At 31.6% G+C, this 27,708-nt stretch overlaps 4 protein-coding genes across 7 annotated transcripts; 1 reads left to right on the top strand and 3 right to left on the bottom strand.

The window, feature by feature from the left end:
- LOC109346613 (BSD domain-containing protein 1-like) lies at positions 18-16,938 on the bottom strand. Of its 3 annotated transcripts, XM_019586275.1 has the most exons (3): positions 15,370-16,938; positions 14,660-14,665; positions 18-28 (listed from the first exon to the last, which is right to left on the bottom strand). In XM_019586275.1, exon 1 carries the CDS (start codon positions 16,876-16,878, stop codon positions 15,427-15,429), a length of 1,452 nt encoding a protein of 483 aa, XP_019441820.1. In that variant the 5' UTR covers positions 16,879-16,938; the 3' UTR covers positions 18-28; positions 14,660-14,665; positions 15,370-15,426. The 3 variants fall into 3 exon arrangements, with proteins under 3 accessions (XP_019441820.1, XP_019441819.1, XP_019441818.1); XM_019586274.1 differs by lacking the exon at positions 18-28 and having other exon boundaries at positions 14,431-14,681; XM_019586273.1 differs by lacking the exon at positions 18-28 and having other exon boundaries at positions 14,431-14,665.
- Positions 7,054-13,343, top strand: LOC109346612. 2 transcript variants are annotated; one of them, XM_019586272.1, is made up of 8 exons: positions 7,054-7,718; positions 10,476-10,606; positions 10,738-10,855; positions 11,007-11,108; positions 11,262-11,377; positions 11,510-11,664; positions 12,488-12,622; positions 12,656-13,343. In XM_019586272.1, the coding sequence occupies exons 1-8, from the start codon at positions 7,208-7,210 to the stop codon at positions 12,957-12,959; spliced, it is 1,572 nt and encodes a 523-aa protein (XP_019441817.1). In that variant the 5' UTR covers positions 7,054-7,207; the 3' UTR covers positions 12,960-13,343. The 2 variants fall into 2 exon arrangements, with proteins under 2 accessions (XP_019441817.1, XP_019441816.1); XM_019586271.1 differs by having other exon boundaries at positions 7,055-7,718; positions 12,488-13,343.
- LOC109346614 (probable galacturonosyltransferase-like 4) lies at positions 17,985-19,790 on the bottom strand. The gene is made up of 2 exons (XM_019586276.1): positions 18,496-19,790; positions 17,985-18,364 (listed from the first exon to the last, which is right to left on the bottom strand). The coding sequence occupies exon 1, from the start codon at positions 19,554-19,556 to the stop codon at positions 18,498-18,500; it is 1,059 nt and encodes a 352-aa protein (XP_019441821.1). The 5' UTR covers positions 19,557-19,790; the 3' UTR covers positions 17,985-18,364; positions 18,496-18,497.
- On the bottom strand, positions 20,452-23,599 carry LOC109346615 (auxin-binding protein T85). The gene is made up of 5 exons (XM_019586277.1): positions 23,448-23,599; positions 22,649-22,755; positions 22,016-22,219; positions 21,453-21,520; positions 20,452-20,767 (listed from the first exon to the last, which is right to left on the bottom strand). The coding sequence occupies exons 1-5, from the start codon at positions 23,533-23,535 to the stop codon at positions 20,662-20,664; spliced, it is 573 nt and encodes a 190-aa protein (XP_019441822.1). The 5' UTR covers positions 23,536-23,599; the 3' UTR covers positions 20,452-20,661.

Raw genomic sequence — 27,708 nt, 5'->3', positions numbered from 1 at the left:
TCTAAGATAAAAAAATATGAACAACTTCCTTATATATAGATGATCTATGTTTGTGGGCTTCTTGATCTTGTGAGGGAGACCCTCCATATTATGTGGACACTTTTGTCCTTAACGTGAGACTCTCGTGTTTGTGTGCGTCCTGTAACTCTGAACTCTTTACTTTTGACTTCGAAAGTTTCATGGGACATGGCATGCCCTTTTGCGTGGTGCATTCAACTCCATTTAAATATTGTATTAACTAATGTTTATAAAAATTGTTTCTTTGTTTTTAATGTTAGTTTAGCTAACCAACAAGTTATTGGTCACTAGTGATATAAGACTTCACTAGATTTTCAAGGTTGATGGTTCGATTTCTGTAAGCGACACTTGTTAGGAGGAATGTCATGAATCTCGAAAGGATTAGTTCCTTACCTAAAAAGGTGAAGAAATATCCTTGATAGTACAAAAAAATATATTAGTTTGTCCTATCTAACCTTAGCTGCTCCCAACTCCCAAGTCATGAAATTAGCCATGAATGGAGTTATTTTTCATGGTTTCCCTACTCTAAAATGCATTGGTTTTTAAAGGATACAATGTGAATGTATTTCTTTGTTAAAATAATTAACAATTGATATTACGACAAAAAAGATATGTATATGTACAATAAAATTGTGAAATTGTTAAAACCTTAATCATTAATTTTTGGACTATTATTATAATTCACTCTTAGTTTAGTAGAGTTAAATCCATTTTTTATAATATTCATTCCAGGCTAGTTGGATTTTGTAAGATATATTTTTTAAATATTCATTTCAGTTATGATTGTAACCTAAGAATCTGATAAAGATTATTTAAATTATCGGTAGAAAAAAGAATCTACTAAAAACTCTAAAGTCGGCGATGGACAATTATAAAGAACAAGAAACAAAGTTAAAAGTGAAAATATCGTTATCATGTTTTTTTGCATCAATACTATTCTTAGATGAAAAATGTTACACTAATCGAACATTTATACTCTTACTGAAGTTTGTATCTACGTTTATCCATATATGTTGTACTCAAGGAGTGCTATTTTTCTCAAATTAAACTTTATTATTAAAAAAATTCTCTTACGTGGGCTTTATATCTTTAAACTAGTTATATTACCTCACACTGCTTTCTTTTATATTTGCTTTTTAGTTCCACAATCCATATGTAAAAATTATACTACTATAATTAATTAATTTAATATTAATATATGCTAGTGGTTTTAAGTAGGGGTAAGCATAAATATACTCTACTCGCTCATTCAAATTGACTCGATCAGATTAACCCACGTAAAGTCGGATTTTATCAAATATAGAACTGAGATCAAGTTCAAAAACTAGACAAGCACAATATTTAAGATTGAGTAAAATGATAAACATGATACCACTCAATCTCTCATGGTCACATGATCTCCAATAACTTCTACTTTGTATGTGTTTGATCAATTGCATTCAGAGTAATATACTTTTTTGACCCAAAATAAATAGTATATTTTTTTTGTTGGAATAGACTATACAATGACATAATTTATTTTATATTTTTCACTAGTTAATTATTCATGACACTTCTTTACAAGTGATATTGTGATAATGTGAAAATTATTTCATATATCCATAATAATAAGTAATATTAAAAAAAATTATCTAAGTAAAAATATATCATATTTATTCATGTCTAGAATTTGATTCAGATTCAAAAAATAATTCTTTCAATATTTAGGTTCGAGTTAACCTTCATGTCTTAGCGGACCTTCTTACCCATTCATCCATGGCGAGATTTAAGGGGTGTATTAATAATTGAATTGCTTATGAAATTTAAAAGAATAAAATTTGTTTTAAAAAATCATGTCAAATATTTATCAAAATATGAAAATATCATTTTTTTTCTTCCAAAATCAAATTCATTTCTTTCCTTGAATGACATTATTAGATGAGGAAAAAAACATCCTTAAAAGTTAAAACACCTATTAACCTTCACACACACATATATATATATACATATATACATATATATATATACATATATATATATATATATATATATATATCACCCCAAAAAAATTCAACTAATATTCATGCACCTCTCTAATTTTATTCATGAAAATCATATATCATCAACCTCAATCTTCATTCTAATAGCCACGACACACAACCAGGTTCACCTGTGACGGCTATTCCAACGTCATTCTAATACCCACGACCACATCTTCCTTACTCTTATTCTATGTTTTATCGTTTTATTAATAGCATTAAATCTCCTATGCATTGAATGGACAACAAATCAAGATCACAAAATTTGTAATAATTTCTTTATATGTATAGTAGATTGACAAGATTAAGATTATCTAATCTATCTTTTGGTAGGTGCAATGGTCAAGATACTAAAGAAAATGTATCTGCTTATTATTGGCTGGAAGCTTTTATTTCATAATTATATATCTATCCAAAATGCAATGCTTGCTTATTGCCTATTCGCATGCTTTGTCAAATTCGGTTTGGACTTTGGAATAAACTATGGATAGTTTCATCTATATATGATGGTAAAGTGACATAAAATAAGCAATGAACAAAATAGATAAACTACAATAGTATGTGTATTTTATTATACCGTATATAAAAATACACGATCGTGTTCATCATATTATATTATTTTCTAAGATCGTTGTGATATAAGTGGTAGAAAAATAATATGTTTTTTCTCCATTTCTTGTCATGATCTAGTAAAAGGGCTTAAAAACTCATTATAACCAATCTTAGAAGAAACAACGTTCAAAATATTGAAATATACTTATGGAAAATACAAAATTTTATGATTCGATAAGTCATTAATCTAACATAAGTGTTGGAACATTTTGATAACATGTTTTATTTAGATCAGTGATGAATCTAGGATCCAGGGTTAGGGGATGTACGTTGCAATAAATGCAATGTTACTGAATTCGATTAGATTGACTGGTCTAATTTAGAATGGACACCAAACTAGTTGAAATTACTCAAATGATCGTCTAAGAACTAAAATCGGTATGGATTAGTTTGACTTGATTATTTTGTTCATAAAATCAGTAACTCAGTCTATCTAACCAATCTCTTTGGCTTAATCAATTATTTTTTAAAATAATATAAACTCGACGTAGAGAAAAAATATTTTGCTTTCAATTTATTAGTGGTTATGTTTTGTCATTATTGGAATATCGTTTGTCATTTTTTAGCTTACATTGTATCAAAACATAACTTGTTTAAATTAGATTTAAAATTATTTAACTGTTTTTGGTGCAGTCAAATTATAAAAAACTATGTTATTTGACAATGTTTTTAACTTATTTGTAACATTGCATTATTTTAAAACATTTTTTATTTGTTTTTAATTAAGTATTTGTGTAATAACAATATTTTTAAAACTGTGGTGTAAAATTATTAAATAATGTTAGGTAATTTATAGAACTTTGATAATTTTTAAGGTAAATCAATTTAACTACTCTAACTAGTAACTTTCTAATCTCATAATTGACTCAATAATTAATCGAGTTGATGACTTATTCTAGTATAATAATATTAATTAAGTGATATAAAATTTATATAATAATTAAGAAATATTGATACAATTTTATATTATTAAGGGATGCAACAAATATGAAGTACGAGTGAGGAAAATAATGTGAGTGTGTGCACTTGCACACCCTGGCATATGGATGCCTTCGTCAATGATTTAGATATATAGCAATTGACGTCAAAATACAATGCTATATATTATTCTATACTAGAACCTTTTATAAACCAAACTCATTTACTTTTCAGATCATGGAAATGGGAAGAATTGTCATTTCAGCAACAAATATTATGTTTAATTTTCCCAATATAACTATTTTTATATTATTATTTTAAATCTGCATCTGTAATGTTTATATCCTAGCATTGCAAGTGAAATGTCAATTAAAGAATACCATAGTGGGGGAGAACAAATCCCTCTTGGATTTCCTAAAGCATTTGAGCAACTTTGCCAAATTCATTATCGGCAAAAGCTTAAAAGATAAAAAAATCACAAACTTTAAGGCCTAAAAACAACAACAAAGGAATAATAGACAGCAAACCACTTTCCATGAACCAAATAAAAGAATCCCATTTTAATACAAAAAAAGGATACAAAAGAAAAATTATTCCTACTTTCAAAATCTGAGCCAAGCCAAGCTGATCTGATTATCTATCACATTAAAGTCATAAGGTAATCTAATGATGAAGATAAAAAATTTAAGAAACGAAGTGTATGATGTTGTGAATTCGACTATAGGTGATTTCATGATTATGGTAGAAGTGAAGAAAGTTGAAGGTTCGAGTCTCGTATATATAAAAAATATAAAAAAAAGGAGCCACTTCCATGTGCGCATGCGGTTTCCGTGGTGATAGGGCACAGGCCATGCCACAGTAACATATCATTCACATGTAGTGTAATGTAATGAATTTAACAACTTAACATGTTCAAATCAAAGCCTGAGGTGGTGGATCAAAATGGTTGATTCTGTGGCCAAGGGGACCCACACACGTGGGGCAATGCCTTTAACTTATTCCTATATATCTGCCATTTGTTTATTTTGGCCCTCCAACTTGGTTATTTATCATGCTAAATGCCCTTTTCTTTTATCGTTAAAGAGTAGAACATTTGGTTGGAAAGTTGAGTAGTGAAGTTCAAGTTTTTTTTAATAATTAAAACACGTGTTTTAATATTGAGCTATGGGGGATCAAAACAAAATAAATGATTAGTGAATTTGCATAACCTCCCACGAAAAGTGAAAAAATGAAATCTGGAAGGAAGGAACTAAACACGAATAAATATATCAACATACAACGATAATTATGTAATATATATAATCTATTACATATATCTTCATAATGTGAGTGATAAATAGAATAAAATTTATACTCTAAAAGGATTTGATATTTTGGAACCAAAAAAAGTACTTTAGATTTGGAGCAGACACAGTGAGGATCACCAGGTTGCCAAAATCTTGTTTGAAAGATATTCACGTAGACAGAAAATTTCCCAAAAACACTAAAAGTTACGAAAGAAAAAATGACACACAATAGAAGAAGATTGAACACCTTTGCTTGCGTTTTATGAAGTAAGTTTTTTTTTATAAGGACGAAGTAAGTTTGGAGCTTGTGCAGACAAATGCAATGAACCCCATTTCAATAATAGAGATATTGATTTAGTGGTGTAAGTTAACGCTAGATCCAAAAAGATTAAAAATGTTAAGATCTCAATTCTTATAGTTTTGTAAACGATATTTGTTGAAAGAGACAGTTGTATACATCAAAAGTGATTAATTTCATACTCAAAAGATAAAATAATATTCTTGATAATATCAAAAAAAAAATCAACACAATTTTACTTCATAATGTTTGTGCTATTTATGCATGTTATGTTATTAAGGAGTCAAGAAAAATACTAATCATTTATAAAAACTTGTGTTTTAACAATGACTCATATGTCTGTTAACCTACATTTTTTATTCAATAAATTGAATACTACGAATTAATATTTAAAAAATAATAATGTTATCTATTATAAAATTTTAAATTTTAGATACTAATTTTATTATAAGTGATAATAAAAAAAGAATTTTAGAAAAGTGATAAGAAGTAAATTGAAAGTGTAAATGTATATTACTAGAGCAATAATATTATATGAAAGATATATGAGTTAGATTTATAAATAAGTATATAAAATAATAGTGGTTTGGAATATTTGAAATTTATATCAGTATAACCATCATTGTTTCCATTTAATGTTTTTATGCAATGATTAAATAAAAGCTAAAATTTATGAAAAAATAAAAACACCTACCTTAATGTCTTCCCTTTATATATTGGTATGATAAGAATGAAATTATTATTTAAAATTTATTTAACATGTTAGTTTTGTTTGTGAAAAATGGATTTTATTTAATATTTAAACTTACAAACTAATATAATTTTCAAAAATAGTTTAATTTCGAATTTTCATATTAATAACATTTTTAATAATTAAAAGTTAAATATAGTCAATAAATGGAAAAAATACACAAAATTGTAGTAACACACGCAATACAAGTTTAGAGTTTAATTTTAGTGCACTTTTAGGACAACATGTTTATACATCAGTCAATCATACATTCTCATTTTTATTTTTTCTTATGATCTTCTATATATTTATTTGTTTATGTGCGGCTTTAAGATAGTTATATGAAGAGTTAAACATTATTCACTTAAAAATATTTACATACTTATAATATCAACACAAGAACATGTTAGTTTAGTAGTATAAGGTTATATGGGATCCTAATAACTCAATTTTTAAGAATGACACTTATTAGGAAAGACAATCATCAATTTTAAAAGAGATTAATTTTTTATAAAAAATGTAAGAGAATATTATTAATAATGCAAAATAATAATGAAGTGATATTCATGTTTAGCACGTCATATGCGGCGTCTAATAGTGCCACGTCACGTGGAGTAAGGGGAAGCTGTAGAGAGTGGTGGCCACACGATATCATGAGTAGCTTTAACTAGCATGAACTTCAAAATATTTATATATTTGTTTACATATCTATTCAATCACTATACCCAATTAATATAATAATTTTTTAAATGTTTTCTGATATAGTTTTTGGCATGCACGAAGTGTATTCTTTTACCAATGGCTAGAAACTATCCAAAAATTTCGGTGAAAATATGTCCTTCAATAAAGTTTTTCCACATTACATGTGGGATTAAACCTAGTCCTACATTAACAGCTGAACATATTAAAAGGTTTAACTTTCTTCCCTATCAAACCATAGAAACTTCACCACATCTCTTTGCTACATAGTCACTTACTTACTTGTATTTTTCAAATATTTATTGATCATTAAACAACAAATAATGAATAATACAATAATAATACAAAACTATGATTAAAATGAAGAAATAAGATATTTAGTTATTTACATGATTGGAAGATATGAAAACGAATTCATAGTGTTTATTTATTGTGACGTGACTCGTCTTCGAGTTTCTTTAAAACTCAAACACTTGATCTTCATTTCCGTTCCAGATTGACGTGAAAAAATAATATCAAAACCTCTCTCTCTCTCTCTTTGTGTTTCCTCTTGGATCCATTCATTTTTGCACACACTAACCGAACCGTGATTTGTGCATAACACCATTAACTTCACTTAATCATCATCATGCCCATGCCCATGCCCGATCCAATTCCCTCGGCTCCGGTGGGTCCCACAATGCTTGTTTCCGACTCTTTCGCTAAAGACGCTATCCTCAACTGGTTCCGCGGTGAATTCGCCGCCGCTAACGCCATCATTGACGCCCTATGCGTTCACCTTGCACACCTCGGCGGCGCTTCTGATTACGACTCTGTTTTCGCCGCCATCCACCGCCGTAGGCTCAACTGGATCCCTGTACTTCAGATGCAGAAGTATCACTCCATTGCCGACGTCGCCCTCCAGCTCCGTAAAGTCTCGGAAAATATAGGCTCAACGACGCCGGCGATGAAGACGGAGGTTGAGGAAAACGGCGATCGTGAGGAGAGTAAGGTTATTGAGAGTAGTTGGTGCGATGAGAAGGAGAAAATCGACGAGCAAGTGATGGAGAGTGTCGGAAATGGTAATGATCATAATAATCATGAAGGTGCACGTGAACACGAGGAATATGATTCACTTGAGAGTGAAATCACTGATTCAGGTAAGTTACACTTCCTTTATTTTTTTCATCCTTGTTCATTTTTTTAGTTTAAGTTTTCTTCACATTCTGTGTTTGTGGTACAATTTCAATGGCAACCCAGCAATAAAGAAATTTGGCCACGATATATAAAAAGCTATAATTTTCAGGATTTAAAAAAAAATAAAAAGATAACTTTTTTTGGTATTAAAAAAGAGTGAATTTTGGTTCCTGATTTTGTGAATAAATTGAAGTTTTTATAATATCAACTTAAATTATGATCTGAAACCCAAGAAACCCAAAAGCTTAAATTATGATATCTGTCAAATTGAAGTTTTACTCATCTGTGCTGTGTTGTTTTCCCCTGAGCAAATTTCATCACTGATTTCTTTTGTGTTTTTTTCCCTGAAGACGACATCAGAATCTGTTTTTATATGAAATTTTAAGAAATACATAATTATTTTGCACTTTCAAAAATAATTCTCATTAATTTGTTTGTGTAATTATTTTTTATATATGGAAGCATCTTATTTTCTATTGCTATTAATTTATTTATCGGTAAGAAAAGGTTAATTGTTTTATAGGAAAAGTAAAGGCTGAAACTTTATGAGCGATTCTTTTTAAAGAAACAAACTTTAACTTATTTTTTTTCTCTATTCATGTTTTGGTAATAAAATATGTTTATGTGCAAATTTATAGTAGTATTATGTTTGCACTGCTGTCGTTTTGCAACGAAATGAACCAAAATGATCCTTGGCTCCTTACCATGGAATTCGATGTCTGAATTTTACAGCGGTTCAATTTTGTTTTTTTAAGTCTTAACTTTCTTATGTTTCTTTTAATTTTTTTAATGTTTTAGAAATCAAAACTTATTTATATATTTTTTTAATTATACTCTTATAATCTCCCTTTTCTATCTCTCATTTCTTTATTTTCTTGTGGATTATTTTGATAATTTATCAAAATTTAAATTATGTAATAATTTTTAAATATAACCTCGAAATGGATAGTATTTTGTATGTTGTGTCATATTTTTTTAAGTCAAAGTTCTGTTGCGCAATAGTAGAGTTGATTAGTTTAACATTTTGACTCATCAAAATTTGACGGCGGTTATAAACAAAGCAAACCATAATGATGATTCTATATATGAAAAAATTGTTTGTAGTTGATTTTATTAGAAGAGTAAATATGATATGTAAAGATTAACTTTCTTAAAATAAAAAGTGCTGATGATACTTTTTTGTCAAATAGTAATAATAACGGTGGTTGTTGATATTTCTCCCCTCAAGATTTAATTGGAGTTGAGATCTTGTTATGGGTGACATCATGGAAAGTTTATTACATGATTGCTGTTATTTGTATTTTTTAAAGCCAATAACTATTATTACAATAATGTAAACAAATATTGTTTTCTCTTTTCCATATTATTTCCCGATACAATAACTTTTGTTAACTTTGCCCGTGAAATATAAAATTACGGTTAGAAAACGAACACCACAGGGGTTAAGGTTGATAATTTGATATAGAGTTGTAGATACATATGCAATGATCTTTATTTATTACGTGAAGCGGGACCACCATGTTTAATGTTTGAGAAAAAGATTATCCTTTATAATGTAAGAGTTTTTTACATTGTATCATTCATTTATAATCATTATAAACTTTTCAGAAAAATAATGAATGATACACTGACTATATATACATCTTTATATTGTCTCGGATAGATTTAATGTTTATGTCACTTGTATTGGAGTTTGAATTATTGTATTTGTGAATTGTGGTTTGACAATTTTGGTGCCGATCCCATGACCGGGTCAATCTTTGTCTTTTTCAAGGGCCAGGGATTCAAATAATCAATTGTATGATTAAGTGAATGGTCCAATAAAGGAAGAAAGGAGTAGTATTTTAAATTGAATTTGTCTCTACAACTAATCTCAATTATTTTTTCCTAATATAATCTAAAACGTATTTTACTTGTTTCTATATATTTCTACTTTTTTAGAATTTTATTATTATTTATTTGTCATATTTAAGAGAATATAATTGTTATTTTCCATTTTTATTCTTAATTAGTATTTTTTATCTAGTAGTGAAAAAAAATAATGACCACTTAAGTAGAAAGAGTTATGATCTTTAATAAAAACATGTATAGGAAAAAATGTACACGCAGCTAATGCATTTATTCCTGATATGACATGTAAGTACTGCTTTTGCTTGCATTGGCCTCTGTCTATTTAGGCATTATATACTTGACTGACACATTGGACACCAACGAATAACGACCTTTTTTGGAAGACGCATATGTTTCTCAACTACCTTCACAAAGTAAAAAAAAAGTGTCATATGGTGAAATTTCTGCTAACATGGTAGTGATAATCTATTGGTAATAATGTACTAATATCACAATGCAAAAGCCTATAGGAATTCTATCAGCCCTCTAAGCTCTTCTTACTCTCCATTATAGTTAACTAATATATCATACTAATGAAGGATTAAGAATTGATATAGCAACATTAACCAAGGCTTGATTGCAACAGTGTAGTTAACTACCCAATGAACTTGTTACATTTCTAAGTGAATTGTAATACTTAACTATCTTTTTTATTAAGTTTGAGGGGTCATTTATAGCCCATGTTGTGTATAATACAAAAAAGAAGGTATAGTGCTGTCAACTGTATTTCTGAATGTAATGCTCCAGGGTAGAAATGTGTTGCATTACAGTTACAATGCTGTTTTACTCGTGTTAGAATTTGCATTGATTTTCTTTGGTTTCATGTGCAGGATCTCAAGAAATGCAGAGTAGCTCGATGAACATTAACATATGTTCCAATCATGAAGAATGTGAAGGACGTTCTTCACAGATTAAGTTGACAAAGGGTTTCACAGCAAAGGAGTCAATAAAGGGGCATATGGTAAGTTCTTTCTTTAACAAACTCAAAATACATCATTTGTTTTTAATATAGAAGCTCTGATTCAGAGAGTTCGTATCCTTACTAGTTTATGCAATAAAAAAGAGCTGGCTATTGCTGATTGTAATTGACAGGTGAATGTTGTGAAAGGACTGAAATTATATGAGGACATTTTCACTGATTCAGAACTCTGCAAGCTCACAGAATTTGTGAATGAGCTTCATACTGCTGGCCAGAATGGGGAACTCTCAGGTATTATTTCTATATTTCATGCCAATTTCTAGGTTGTCATATTTTTGGACATCAACAACCATAATAGTTAAATATCAAGACCATACATGGAGCAATCTGTTATTGTGATCAGTCTTTAGAATACTAACCAGATCTTCTTATACACATGTAGGTGAAACTTTTATACTATTCAACAAACAGATGAAGGGGAATAAAAGAGAGCTGATTCAGCTGGGTGTTCCAATATTTGGACAAATTAAGGAAGATGCAAAAAGTAAGAAAAATGATTTAAAAAGTAAATTGAATAATATGTTGTAGTTTTACTTACTTTAACAAAACTGTAATTTGGTTCTTATCATCCTAGATATCACATCATGATGCTAAAAAACTATAGTGATGATCTGTAATTCTGTTTCCTTTTTTACAGCCAGCATAGAACCCATCCCAGCACTTCTTCAACGCGTCATTGATCACCTTATTCAATGGCAATTGCTTCCACAGTACAAAAGGCCAAATGGTTGTATCATTAATTTTTTTGAAGAGGTGAATATTGCACTTGTTCTTGTTTTCTCTTAATAATTTCTGCCAATAGGTACTAATCATCTGTAGTATGCAATGAAATGACCACTTACCAACATTTCTCATCTTTTTTATATATTTTATTTTATGTCTTAGGGTGAATTTTCTCAGCCATTCCTGAAACCACCTCATCTGGATCAACCTCTGTCTACTCTTCTTCTCTCAGAATCAACTATGGCTTTTGGGCGAACCCTTATGAGTGAAAATGATGGGAACTACAAGGGGCAACTCATGCTCTCATTGAAGAAGGGGTACATATCAAAGAACTTATACTCTTTGCAGTCCTAAACTTCCATTTATTAATTAAGATTCTAGTCTCTGCTGGATACAAAGGAAGAAGTACCTTCAACATTTATAGGACACCATGTAAGTGAATAATGTGATGTACAAGGTTTGTAGAGGATGCAACTATTAGTTCATTTATACACATTATTGGGTTAGATTGCTTCTCCGCTCGTCCTTTTTCTTCAAAAAGACAAACTTCCAGGACACTCAATGAAGGGACAAAACCTGACTGTGTCCTGGATATATCAACTACTAGATTGTAGTAGAAGTCATACCTAGTTTTACATTTTCAGTATTTTCATAAGGGTCAAATTAGAATTCTCCAACCTGATCCTAGTGTACATTTTCAGTATTTTCAGTATTTACTTATATAATACATTATGTGTTTAAAGTGGAAAACTTGCAATCTGCAGCAGATACTACTAACTTCATAAGCAGTCAGTCTCCTCTATGTTTGAGCAACAAGGTCTTTAATACTATATATCTGAAAGCTTTTAGATATTTCAAGGAATCCTAGGCTATGACAGTATTATATGATTGTGGATTCAGGCCATTTTAGTTCTGTTGAGCATTTGGTCCCAGTTTCCTATTAAGGGCTGCATCCAGATGTACTGGTACAGTTTGTATTGTTTTATTATGGTCACTTATATTCATCACATGAAAATGCAGTTTTTCCATATTGTTTTCTTTTGGTAAGTCTGTGTCTTCTGCAATGAAATTGAGGTGATCATATACAGTACTATTTATCTTTTAAATTGATGAGTAACATGTAACACCTTAACATTGCAGGTCTCTTGTAGTAATGAGAGGGAACAGTGGTGACATGGCAAGACATGTAATGTGTCCATCTCCTAACACAAGGGTCAGCATCACCTTCTTCAGAGTGAGGCCAGACTCCAACCATTCACAACCACCAACTTCTACCATGACAAGTGCAATGACTCATTGGCAACCTGTCATTGCTAGTCCATATGCTATGCCAAATGGAGCTGTAAGTGGGTATGAAGGTATTGATATGATGCCTAAATGGGGAATGTTTCGGGGTCCAATGGTCATGCTAACTCCGTTGCGCCCGATGGCATTGAATCCCCGCAAGGTAGATGGTGGTGGGACTGGAGTTTTCTTGCCCTGGAATGTGCCATCTAGAAAACCTATGAAGCATCTTCCACCACGTGCCCAAAAAGGAAGGTTTCTGGCATTACCTTCTTCTGTTGAACCACACATGGGAGAGTCCACTTCTGAACCCAGCATCAGTGTTTAAGGATAAGAACAATTTAGTTCTGAAGCAGCATAGAGTAAATGTGAACCAAGAAAGATGGCTTCCACGCTTCAGCTATTTGCTCAACATTCTGGAGCATTCTATTTTGTTGTACAAATAGACAGGACCAACCCTGGGTGCTGTAAGAGTAGTTTGCTTCATTCATTTCTTTTTTTTCCCACCCCTTCCCTTTACATAGATTAGATTGTAGTTGTGTTCAGTGTTCACAGTGGTTTTTTCTTCTTAGTTTGTATGTTTGACACTCAGGGTAAGAGGTTTAGTAGAGAGATCAAGCTTTCAAAATTGAAGAGTGTGAATTATGTTGATGCTAGAATTTTGTAAGAATGGTAATTTTAAGTTAAATCGTCATTTAGACAAATCAAATCAGGGCCAGTTTGTGTTGTGTATTTAAGTTGCCATCTCTTCGTAATTGCATGTTATTATTAGTAGAACTACAGCAGGAAAAAGAAAAGATTCTTGGACTAGTGTTAGTACAGAGTTAGTAAATTCTCAATGTAAGATTTTATCAATGAATTTTATAATGATATTTATACTATAATATACATTAGTACTTGTGATTTGTTTTGTAGCTGCATGCCCCTAGTTCTAGCATTTTTCCTTTTTATATATAATTTCTTGCTTTCGAATTCCTATACCTGGAATGACATTGACACATAAACAATGGAATTAGAAACGGGTTCTCAAACTTCCAGTTACCCATAAACAAAACCTTATGGCAGTTCATTCCTTTCATACAGTTGAAGATTAGGATGTGGGACTTGGGTGGGCTTAGGAGAATCATGTGATGTACTCTGTCTCTGTGTCTGTTTTTCCTAATTTAATCTTTTCCTAATTTGATTTTAGCTACTTCACATTAGAAAGAATAATGGTATAATGTTTTGTAAATGATAACAATATTCTTTTTAAAAAAGAAAATAATTAGATGAGAAATGAAGTGTCTCCCCTTTCTTTTCCCAATACGATAAATGTAAGAGTCACTTGTACAAAGTAGATATGCAAATAAAATTACACTGGTATGTTTTTCAATGTTGGACAACTATCTCATGATACAGTATTTTGCGTAAAAAAAGGTTTAAAATAGGTTATGTGCAAAAAAAATCAGGAAATTGTTCATTCATTTGGTTTTATTCTGGTATCATTTTTCTCCCTTATCTTGTTTCCAGATATAGTGAGTTTATTAAAAAAAAACAAAATCTGATAAAACGAAGCTATATATAAAGAACGCAAAATAATAATAAGCATATGCCTTTTCATTTATAATAGATATTTTACTAAGCTTGTTTTTGTGTATCAAATGGTCCCAAACAATCAATTAAAAGGAACAATGCGATAGAAGTAAGACACCTAGCTCAAGTGAAGAGTTCAATTTTGGTTAAAATGTGTAATCAAATTAAACCACACAAAGAGCAACACCATTTAGTACAAAAGAAAAAATGGTAGCAAACAATCAATCAGGCTGCTTTGTAACAGTACATTCAAGAATGGGTAAGTAAAAAGCTATAATGGTGACACAATGTTCGTGCACCAATATGTTGGAAAATAAATATTTCAAGTTCAAGTGAAATAGTTACAGTATTAGTAGGTCTGAACTGGGGAACAATAGTTCAAGCATAAGCATTTTTTAGGTACCTTGACAGCAGCTTCAGCAAGGGTACTTGCTATAGTATAGAGTTGAAATCAACATTTGCCTGCACCATGACAGACCTATAAGAATGTGAATGTGATGCTGTAAGATTCATAGAGGAAAAATCATGACAGGGAAATAGTGTATTTTTTATTTATTTATTGGATAGTAGACAGGGAAAGAGTGTTTACAATTGAAATAATTGATTAACTTGAGGATCAAGTAATTATAAAACTAATGCAAAAAGTCACAATGTCATATTACAGTTTGTGCCTGAGGGTAGAAGATAGAACACATCATGAAGAGTAAGGAATCTACTATGAAACCTTTGCCCATCCAAGGGATTTCCTTACACATGGAAGACCTTCAATTCATAAAGCTATAGAAGCAACTACAATTCAAAATGCACCCAAAGGTCACAAGTATGCTACTATTCTTTTAACATAAGATATCATAATTAAAAACTGCGTCAGCATGCCCAAACTTTGCTCAGGTTCTGCCATATGAATATAGATGGTTAATTGTTTTATTATTTGATGCAACAAGAGTACATAGCCTGATGACAGCCTTAGAGAAAATATGTCTCCAAAATAAAGTACATAAATGTACACATAAAAAACAATGGTAAAAACTAAATGAGAAGACATATTATTGTAGAAATACTTCTTTTTCAAGCATTTTATTAGGAAATATGGCCATACTTCTACTCCAATTTATACAAATACAAAAACAAAATAATAGGCAATTTCCCTTTTGTCAAAATAAAACTTACAAATATATATATTCGTCTCAAGAAATCAGAAAGAATGGAATGCATCAAATATCTCAAGGCTTGGCAGGTTCATCATCATCTTCAATGTCCCAACTCAAGTCTTCCTCTGCCTCTGCCGCACTCAGGCGCTTCCGCAGATCAACATCACTTCTGCTGCCACTCTCAGATGCTTTCTTTTCATCAATACTGCTAAGATCCTCAATCTCATCCCACCCAAGGTCCTCCTCCTCGTCATCGTGTGCTGAGTGCTGACTTTCAACCTTTGAAGACTCATTATTTTTATTAGTAGATATGGCATCATCGGTCTTCTTTTCTGCTATCTCTTTCTCATCAGATTTGGACGCAGAATCATTCTTGTTCACAGCACTGTCCACTTCTGACTTTAATGCATTATCAGTTTCCTCAATAGCTTCCTTCTTATCATCGCCCACCTCATGCACAACCCCAGATTTCTCAACTCGTGATTCCTCAACCAACCTATCTGTCTTATCGCCAATTTCCTCACTTTGGGCTAAATTGTCTTTCTTCTCTACTTTAGACCATTCCTCAGCAGCATTATGCACCTCTTCCACATTCAATATTTCCGTTCCCTCCTCTATGCTAGTGCCAGAACTACCAATCTGTGAATTGATATCTACCGATTTTCCCTTACTTTCACCACCAATCTCCTGACTCTCTTCATTGTCAATGTCATCCTGATCATCATCTTCATCAATATCCCAACTCAAATCCTCATCTTCCCTCGACATTCTCCTAACAAGCCTAGCCCTCACATCCTCAGCCTTCTTGAGTCTATAAACCTTATAATAATACCTATACCAGAAAGTTTCATGATCGACATTGTTTGGAACAATCCTTTCATAAACACTCTCCATAGCATCATTCTCCCTTAAAAAACCCTCAGTTTCCTCACTTTTCCCATCCAACGAGAACTCCGATTTCCACTTATTATACTCATCCAAATCCCCAGGCTCCTCAGTGTAAGTGCTAGCATCACCCTGAATACTACGAACCTGAGCATCAAACCTACTATACCGTTTCGAATTGAAGCTCTTATCGCTAACGTTACTGAGACGGTGTTTGGGAGTGTTACTAGTGTTATCTGAATCAGAATCGAGATCAATGGCTAGGATCGCATCCTTACCTTGAGATATGATCTGAGCCGTTCCTTTAACGACAGTGTTACCAAACTCGTCAATGACGTGGGTAACCGTTCCGAGAGAATCATGCGCAACCTCGATCTCTTTTTTCAAACCGGTGCTGAATTCCTGAAGATCGCGACGGTAGATTTCGATTATTGATTCAGATTTTGATGTTAGGGTTTGGATGAGACCGCCGAAGTTCCACGCGCCGGCGCCGGAATTGTCGGTTGGGGGAGTTTGTTGTGGTGGAGAATTGGGATCGGAATCGTGTTGTTGGTCTTTGTTATGTGGAAGATTGTTTGATTCGGAATCGGATTCAGGAGGATCTGGGTCGTCGGAGAAAACGGTTTTGAAGAAATTCATGATTGGAGTAACAAGTTACTTTGGTGGTTTACTTCAAGTTATAAACTTATAACAACAAAGTTGGTCTATTATAAGGGTTCACCACATTCACATATATTGAAAATGTCAAGAGTTCTAGTACAATACTTATATTGGAAGATATAACCGCGCAATCTGAAATGATTATTATTTTTTTATAATAAAAGGAAAACACAAAAAAAAAAAATTATCTACCACGGTGTAATTTGTGATTCCCTATTTTATCTTTATTATCTTCTTATTTCTATAAAAAAAATCATATAACATTATATTTTTATAACATTATCTTCTTATATATTTGGTTCTCTAATGAATTTATATCTAACATTTCTTATATTAATTTTTTTAAAGAACATATAACAAAAATAATACATATAAGTAAATAAGAATGTGGGTGATACACCAAGTGCCAATCAATACAGTAGTCACAGTTAGTATACCAATAACAAAAATTATCTTTTAGATATAGATTTAAAAAAAAAAAAAGTTAATCTACACTTACTATCATTTCTCATGGAAGTATATATATAGATTAACTATCACTGCCAATAGCATATAAATAGTGTAAGGATTTACTAAATTTAAAAAAAGGTTTAAAAGGTTAAGGATTCAATTTCTATTATTAGTATTTATTGGAAGAATCAATCACACATTTTGAAAGAAAGTAATTTTTTATCCATTATTAGATGAAAGGATATTGTTGGTAATACCAAAAAAAATTCTAACAATAAAATTTTCTCCCTGTCTAACATGATAACATTGTAACTTCCTGCTCAACTTTTCTCCCAATGAGACAGTGGGAAATAGAAGTATACATTACATTGAAAAAGTGTATTAAGTATGGTGCTTTTGACATTTTTGGTTATATACTTATATTCATGTATAACTGGATATGTTGAAAGTTTAGACCATAATTACTTCATTCACAAAATATTGTCAAAGATCGAAGTGTGGATGATACATAAAATAAATTTGTTATATGGTCTGAAATAAAATTATATAGCTTTGTGTGGATTTTTTATGCTCAATTTTATAGACAGGTCAGTACTTACTATGAATTACATGCACAGTGAGTAAAAAAAATAACATAAAACAGCAAATATCTTCTAACTGCAATTTGCAGTTGAGCATAAAAACAATGTACAAAATCTAACAAGATATTAAAAACAATATTAAAATTTAAAGATACCATATTCAGGGACAGTAAATTTTGGACGAGGTTCATCAATCCCACAACCAGACACTGATGCAAATGATACCATCATCCATAACTAATGCAGTAGGCATGTTTCTTATTCATCCCAAAAAAAACCCACAAAATAGAAAAACATAAAACAAACAAGTGAGTCTGCTCCAAATATTTTCCTTGTCTTCTGAGTCTTTTAAACCAAAACATGGTCCATTTTTTCTATAACACACCAAACTGTAAAAAGCTTATGTATTGTTATTCCTTGCCCCTTGTAACACTTTCAACCAACTCTTCTTATTAAACTACTTCAGTATCTTTTTTACATTCTCAATCATATGGGGGAAATATAGAAGAAGAAAAGTTTTGGTAAAAGCTTTGATCCCACCCCATCCCCAATCCCCTCTGTCAATTTTTATTCTTCTAAGGAATGAGTGTTTGGGCGATAGAGATCATAAGGTGCCCATAAATGATCAACAGAACATGGCCTCCTTGAATCCAACCTCAACCAAGGTTTGCCTTTTCCACTCCAATGCAACAAACTAATAGGCCCAGGATGCAAACTCCTACATTTGCCTTCAAGATTGTCCCCTCCCAACCCATGTTGGTTCCACCTATGGTCCACACTCTTCAATTCCCCAGCCAAAACCAAAAGAAAAGGAGGCAATGATCCTAAATGGTATATCCTCTTTTGTTTCTGCACTACCATCCATTCCTCCACCTTTTGTGTGTACCTTCCTTCCCTCCATTTGTCTACATCCACTACCATAACACCCGTGTTAAAATAACAAGGATTTCGGCCCTCGAATGTTCGAGGTAACTCTGGATCATTCCAGAACAGGTTTGTAAAGTACACGGTGAAATTTGCATGGCAATACTCTGGTGCAGCCAATACCTTGCCTTGCAAGTCAACCTCCCACAGCTTGGCTATGTCGTCCACAACCACGATATCGGAGTCTAGGTATATCACACGCTTCACATAGCTTGGGAGTATATCAGACAGGTAGATTCTTGCGTAGTTTAGAGGCTGATCCAACGCTTGACGAATGGATTTCGAGATTTTCCCACGTACCCTATTTGATTCAAAGCGATATATCTTGAACTTGAGGTAAGGGAAGGTAGATTTGATGCTGAAATACACCTGAGGTTCGAACCTAGCCCAAAGGAAATGGAATTCAACGTCTTCGGGGCATGTTGAATGTTGCAAAATGGAAAAGACAGCAGCCATGGTGCCCCTAAGGTAGTTTGAATCCAATGTCATGGAAATGTGGATTCTATCATTGTTGCATGTGACGCCATTGCGAAATGCAGGGGCTTCCCTGAAGATAGGAACATCCGGGGCAGGTTTTCGAACAACCTCGACGTGGATACCGCCAACGGTGGTGGCAGGGGCGACATGGTTAAGGTGATTGGTGAATGAGAAGAGAAGGAAAGACAAGAGGCCAATGAGTGATGATGTGTTTCCAAAGGCCATCCTGTCTTTGTGGTAATGGTGGAAAATGGAGGAAGGAAGTTAAGCAACCAAGAGAGTTGGAGCCATTATTGGTGTTTGCATGAGCTGGTTGAGAGAAGGGTTTGGAGTTTTTTTGGAAGGAGGAAAGGAATGATGGTTGATGGAAACAAAGGATGGAAGAAAATGAGGTTGGTGAGAGATTGTAGGGAAGAGAACAATCCTCGGAGGGTATAATAATATTGTAAGGCTTTGTAGTAGTATCAACCATGGTTACCATATTTGTTGCAATTTGGCAGTGTCCGAAAATCTTTGTACTAAACAATCCTCTTTAATATGTTATCTGTTTAGAATTTCAATATGGTTTGCATATTTCTTGGCTAAATATGTGGGAATGTTAGTTATTTGTTTTTTTTAGAGTAACTGCTTACCTGTCAAATTTTTGCCTATTATCTGTTATGGCAGTTTTTCTCATTAAGGAAAAATGAAATCTTAAATATTACTTTAAACAGATAAAAAGTAAAGGTAGGTCGTAGGATTATACTAAATGTTGCTTAGCTCAAAGTATGAATTACAGAGAGATTGTTCTGCTTTGCTACATGAAACATCTTATTACCTAGTGCCTCCTTTTCTTTGTGCATTAAAACATTTTTTGAACTTTTTACAGCTTCTTGGCCATTATTTTTAATTATACCCCACTGTAGTTTTTTATGAAATATGTCTTAACCTCCCATCCTATATGACCTCTTCCTTAATGATTTTCCATTTTTTATATAAAAAACAAATCCACTCATTTTCTGTGAAATTTCATGGTATCTCAGTTTGGCAATGTTATTGGCTTGAATGATTGTTGTGTGAATTTAGATCTGAATTCAATGGTAAAAGATGTCTGAGTACTAAAATATGCAATGCCTCTCCATCCCTTATAAATATTCTTTAGTTCGACATCTGGACCAAACTTTGGTAAAATTTAAGGAACAATCAAACATATTCAGGTCTTTCATGATGAAACAGTGATATAAGATAAGTAACATAAAAGTGTCTTATCAAATTTGAATGTCTAATTAAGAAAATACTTGACAGCAATCGAAATCTCAGTAATACAATATATGCAAACCGTGACTATAAATCATAGTTCGTCCTTTGGAGGTGTTTGATAGCATTGCTCATCCCAGTAATAGGGGAATTTCAATTTTGCTGCGGTGTGAGGCATTGACCAGTCTTCATATATAAACCTAATCAAGAACCAAAAACATTCATAATAAACCAAAGGGTAATTAGAATGGTAGGAAAGAGGAAGGAATAAACAATGAAAAGAAACAGAGAAATTTGCATTGGATAAAACAGCTCTAAAGTGAGTAAGGAACCATTTATCCACCATTAACTTTCCGTGGATTAACATAACAACAACCAAGCCCTAATCCCATAATTAAAGTGTATGGCCTGCCTACCATATTGAATAGAAGAAGTGGGTTTTGGTACAATTTTTTTTGAAGAAAAATTATAAATTTTGGCCTGTGCCACCAACTACCAACTGTCTGTCACCAGACTCATAATATGGTCTAGCATCTTCTTCTGCTTGACTATAGAACCGAAGATGCAATGATCAGTGCATCCATTTAATATAATTTCTATAATATGTGAATTAAAAAATCTGCCAGTAGCATAAAAAGCATGAGAAGAGAGCAGCATAACCTGTGGAAAATGAAAAGCTAAAATTGAGACAAGTGTCTTTGGGGATACCATCTACAAAGTTACTCGACAATAAGAATACATTTGCACAGTGCACTAATCAATACAAATAAAGTCCTTCAGCAGTTTGCCATATTTTGAAGACTAGGACAAGAGTCACCAGTCACCACTGTCAACTTACTAGTAAAGTAAGAAACATGAAGAGAATGGGTAACAGAAGTCACTTACACTTTAACCGGAGGACGAGATATTATAACAAGCAGTTGTAAATCCTCATGCTTATTGGTGTTCCAAAGCTGCAACACAGATTCTCCAAAATTATTTAAAAATGCACAGGGAACCAGAAAACTTTACATAAAGCAATCAGGGCAAAAACTAAAAACATGAAGCAATATGAGCAACAAATATCATCAAACAACAATCTTCCAATATCCTGCTTTTCATCAATTTGACACATGGGTTAGACTAGATCACTAGAGAGTAGACTCCAGAGATAGAATAGAACTACGAAGTACCAAAGAAACTACCCAGAGTTACTTATTTCAACTCAACCAACTTGCACTTGTTTGGACATCATTTGACCCTGGACACAGACCTGACCAAAGCTTGTACTCTTCAAGTTGACGTTCTTAATTTTATGACTTCATCATTACTATGCTTAGGCACAGCACATGCATTAAAAGATGAGCCTAAAACTAATCGACTTTAGTGAGGAAATTATAATTCTAAATTATTTTGCTAAAACCAAATTAAGATGGAGAGACCTGACAGTACTTCTTCAAATGGTTTACCTGATGAGCATCATTAACAGGAATATGAAAAGTGCTGTTTGGAAAGATAAAGTGCTCTTGTGGCTTTCCAGGGTATTTTCCATCTGAAACTGATGAAAGATAGAGAGCGCCACTCCCTTTGAGGACAACAAAAACCTCTTCACAAGAATGTCTGTGAATTGGTGTGTGTGTTCCTGGTGCAAATGTTTGAAGCCAAACTTCAACCTGTTCGAGAAAGTTTGCAAACATGAATAATACTGTATTATCATCTGCCACACAGATGGCTATCAATCAGGAGTTGGCGGCTTAAAAATGAGCAGTAATAGAATATGATTTTAGTAAAGGGCCACATTTTTAGTATAACTTTATCAACAGCACATCTTTTGTTCTTGTTACAATAAACACATGGAAAAATCACCGAGTATTATACGGTCTGCCACTCCTGCAGCTAACTTGCTTTTTCACATTTAATACTTGAAATCTATCATATTATGCAAGACAATTTGACGGCATATTTGCTTAATATTACTATTTTAGTAATAACTTCAATTATGATTGTCAATTTACAATGTATTTTTAGTGTCAAATAAAATTATGAACTGAAAATATTTTTAAAAAGGCAAAGAAAATGATCATAAAGATTAAGTTGGACACCTCTTTCAATCCATGCAAGAGTGAACCGGCAACTGTGATATGAGAGAGACCTGCCCTACCATAATTATCCTGAGGAATCTCACTGATGTTTCTCACTAGTGGTATCCCTGCATGTTAGTGATTCAGAAAATGAAGAAAAAAATTCAAACAGCGAGAATTACAAACTTAACAAAACTGACTTCACCATTAGCATTCCATCAACTTCAACAAAAAAAGGTACATGGCAATCATCATTAAGTATCCAAAACAGTCATGTAAACGAATAAATGAATATGAAGATCATGTGAATTCTTTATTAACTAAATCTCATTGACCACGTTGTTAGTGATTCTTTTCACACCCAAAAAGCATTATTAGAAACAAGAGATCATAGATGTCGTTGAGATTTAGAATAATTACACTCAAACTCCTCTTGTTTTAGAAATTACATTTTATGCTTACTCATGGGGAGGTGAGTGTAGCTTTTGAAACAAGCAAAAATTAGGGCATAATTTAGTCAACCCTCAATATTGTGCAGAATAATCAGATATGAAGATACCCATTTGCGAGAACTTATCATAAAAATGCTAGTTTGAATGATCAAACTACATAGGACATGAATCATAGAGTGAAACTACATGTCTATATAACAAGCACAAGTCAGGCATGTAAAATTTGAACTAGTGGGATGTGAAGACAAATCGTCGAACACATAGTATGCAAAGCAGATTAGTAAAATCGAAGGTTAAAGAGCATTAAGGGAGAGGGGAGAGAAATAAAACAAAAGGGAAAGAAAGAGAAGCATGAGAGAGTGAGTGACCAGTGATAGAACAATGAGAAGAAGCTATGGTGATTGCAGAAAGTGACAGGAATAGAAACAACATGAACCTGATAGAACATTCTACCATCTTCGCACTATGTCTAACACTGCGAAGGGTTGTGCACGTGATTTGAACAATGTCCTTCAATTTGTAGAGTTTTAATAAGGAAAATATTAAGTTAAAGACTATTTTAATGCGAGAGAAAAGATATTGGTAGGGAAGGGAGTTGTACCACAAAGTGTGTTAATCTATGTATGTGTCATTGGTTGTGATTGATTATAAAAAATGCATTTAAGTTAAAAATTAATTATTAAATATTTTCATGACAAATCATACATAATGACATATGGAGTAGTACACTTTTACGGAACAGCAGATGTTTACTCGTGAGGATGGGGACAAGTAGGAATGGACCTTGTAGTATTTTCTTCTACTCATACTCTTTTATTTATGGGTATTCATATGAGTAGTGAATATTCTGCGGGTATCGAACGAATTTTTAAATTTAAATAAATATTAAAATATTTTTTAATAATAAATATATAAAATAATTAGTAGATGACTAATAAAATTTATTTATATGATTAATTTATTAGTAAAGTTCATTATAAAATAATAATAAGATATAATTATAAAATAATAAAAGGGGTAAAATATATATATATATATATATATATATATATAAATTATTTAATTAAAAAATAAATTTATAAATATGTGGTATTTGCGGACGAGTATCATGATACTCATTCTCACCCACAACCTATTTTACGGGTACCTGTAGAAGGTATTTTAATGAGAACCCACATGTATGTCACATATTTTTGTTATCCCTAATAAAAGAATTTTATAGTGAATACATTGTCAAATTTGATACTACCAACAGTTAATCTAATAGTGTAAGGTTTTGCTACATCTCTAAAATGATCAAAATGTGAAAAATTCAATTCCATGGAATAACACTTGTTAAAAGGGACAATATACACCTAAAAAATATTAGTTCCTTACTAAGAGAATATGAAGATAAAAAAATATAAAATGATAATCTAGATTGACAAATGGGATCTTGTTATATTTCTTAATTACAAAATTGAAAGCAATTTTATTGTCTATAGTTGAATCAACTTTCCAAAATATCAAGAAAGCATTGTTCTAGTGGTGTAAGAAGATCCATTAGATCTCTAAGGTCGAATGTTTGATTTTTGGAATGACATTTATTAAGAGGGACAATTAAGAATTCCAAAAGAGATTAGTTTACCAAAAGGTGAGTTAATATAAATCCAGATAAATTATACAAAGATATTATCCACTTCCCAAATCCCATCTAGAAGCCTAAATATAAGGAGTGTGGTAGTAGTTAATATAAATACAAATAAAATATTCAAAGATATTAAAGGGAGAAATTCTTCATTCTAAGACCAGGACAAACCATTAATTTCAATGGTGATTTAAGATGAGATTAAGTAAACAAAGAATTGTTGGGGGAAAGCTTCTACTGCTATTGTATTATCGTAGATCTTGAAACCCGTATGATTACATTTTATTTGTTTTTGTCATACTTGATCAAGATCCATTGGATCTATTTCCCATGGCATAACTAATATCCAAGAAACTATCAAATATATTTACATTCTAAGCAAGATGGATAATCTAAATATAAGGGACAACTATTTTGTACACTAGTGTTCTCTAGAGATAATTTAATTGATAAAGCCACTAAACATAAGTATTATTTGATCTTTTCCCTTATCTTCTTTTCTCCTCTCCTTGTAATATCTTCATAAGCCTTTTCTTAAAACACAAAAAAAACTATATACACTCGTTAGATTAACAAACAAATCCTGCTCGTGGACTCTATGATAACTATATACACTCATTAGATTTCTATGATAATTAAAAGGTCAAGATTCAATTCGTGTGAGCAATATTTATTGGGAGAGATATAACTAAATTCACTATACATAATTAATAAACCAACCAAGTTGATTATCTAATACAGCATGCATGCAAACTTGTGAAGACATCTATTAAACATCATTTTGGAGTCTTTGGGATATTATGCTTGTCGATGGCCCATGTCCAAGGAGTTAAACTCCTTTCCATTACAAGAGAGATCAGTATATAGTTTACATCATTACATGTGGTAAAAGTAAATTTTTAATGGTTCAGATTTTAATTTATTTTTGAATTAAATAATTTCAAAAAATTCATCCCTCATATTTCCAAGACTCTCCTGGGAATCATATTCATGTCCCAGTGGAATCATTAGTCAACATCAGCAGGTTCACCACAAAACTATTAGCCTTTTTTGCTGCAAAGAAAAGGTTCATGCATTACTTTATGCCTAATTGTGGCTAAACTATTATCGAGATGAAAATAAATGCAAGTATATAATTGTAGCCTTCAATATATTTCTTGGAAAGTTTTTATTCATTTGAAGAGTCAACAATAATGTGAGCCAAACTTTTATGGTAAGTTAGTTATGAGACTCAAAATCTATTGATAATATAGTAGTAGAATTATATTATTTAAGAGAAATCTATAATTTCAAAAATATTAATCACCATTAAGAATGATTTTTTTTTTATGATATACATTTTTAATTGATAGAAAAACTCAAATACAAACCATTAATAGTTATAGGTGTTTGTAGATAACTTGGTCTTGCCTCAATGCAGATGATTCATTGTTGCACTAAAGTTGTTGTTAGAAATTCCTTATGATCGGTGAAATATTAATCTGAATTTTATGATTCTCACACATAATATAAAATAAGGATATAAAGTCATACATGTATCCATATTCTCATATCTCTCCTTTGATATACCTTTTGAGAGAGAGTTTTGGTATGATGGTCTTCCTAAACCAAATCTTGATTTCCTTTTGGGACCTTCGTTTTCTCTCTAATGGGGAGAGATGAAAATCATTTGTAATTGGTGTCTTGAGGACAATAATCATCCCTTATGCGTTAATTTATAAGATTCCAGTTATCCCCTATAGTCAACCATTTAGGTATTCATTCATTAAACTCATATTTGTTATCAGTTTTAGATGTTTTTAAATTGTCAGTAATTAAATCACTTATTTTGTAACTCAAAATAAATATATGATATAATTGTATTAAACATATAATGTTCACCTTCATTAAAAATTATGAATTTCTAATCTTGTAACATAAATTCAATTTTTTTTAAGTAATATGAACTCTAGGTTGATATGTGATACATGTAATAATTTTATCAAAAATATATTGACCATTGTTTATTTTGAGGTATGAAGATGATATTGTCCTTCTTCATTGTCATGCATTCCTTGATATGTTGGTGTAATATCTTCCTTCAATATTAGTAATTCATTTATTCCATGCTATAATTTCATAAAATGATGCATGACAGTAAAATCAAATAAAAGTGGTTCTTCTACACATGATAGTGTTTTATGGAGTAACAAGAAAATGAATTGAGAGTTTATTAAAAAAAAGATTATGAATTCAGAAAATGATAATGGTTGAAGTTTCATATGCTCTCAACATTTTAACACTAAATGTTTCATAAAAATGAAACATTCAATTGACTCCTCAAAAACAAAACTAGGTATAGATAAGAAGTGAAAGCAATTAAGCAAAGGAAAAGTTACCATTTTTAGAGGGCACAACTATATAATGGAAAAGGAAAATATCAAATGACTTACAAAATTTCCAAAAAGGAAAAACATAGGAACATGTAATGAAAAACCTTAAAAGATCAAACAAAATTTTGCATATAATTCCTCTTATATTCCTAGCAATTACACCAATCAATTGTATTTCTTTTTAATGGTATACTAAAAATATTTCTTATTTTATCAACAAGGTGTTGGTCTAGCGGGGTAAGATTTATTAGATCCCAAATGATCAAAAGGTTAAATGTTCGATTCTTTGGAACAAAATCTGTTGGAAGAGACAATCACACATCCTGAAAAGAAATAATTATTCACCCAAAAAGGAGTGAGTACATACATTTGATAGTACCAACAAAATGCTTCCATTTTTTAGAATGTTACCATTTCAAAAAATTTGTTTTTTACAAAGAAATCACCATTTTTGAGAAGACAACATTATTCATTAGTAGGGAAAAATTAAAAAATATATGATAACTTTTAGAAGAATGTAAATACTCTTGATTTTGTTAATTTTGTGTATACCTTATTTTCTTAATATATAACCGGGCATTTAAATTAAAAGTTCCTCAATGATAAAACATAATTTTAATACAAAATGAC

This window comes from Lupinus angustifolius, chromosome LG04, assembly GCF_001865875.1.
Source record: "Lupinus angustifolius cultivar Tanjil chromosome LG04, LupAngTanjil_v1.0, whole genome shotgun sequence".
Classification (NCBI taxonomy): Eukaryota; Viridiplantae; Streptophyta; class Magnoliopsida; order Fabales; family Fabaceae; genus Lupinus; species Lupinus angustifolius.
This window is presented reverse-complemented; position numbering and strand designations above follow the sequence as displayed.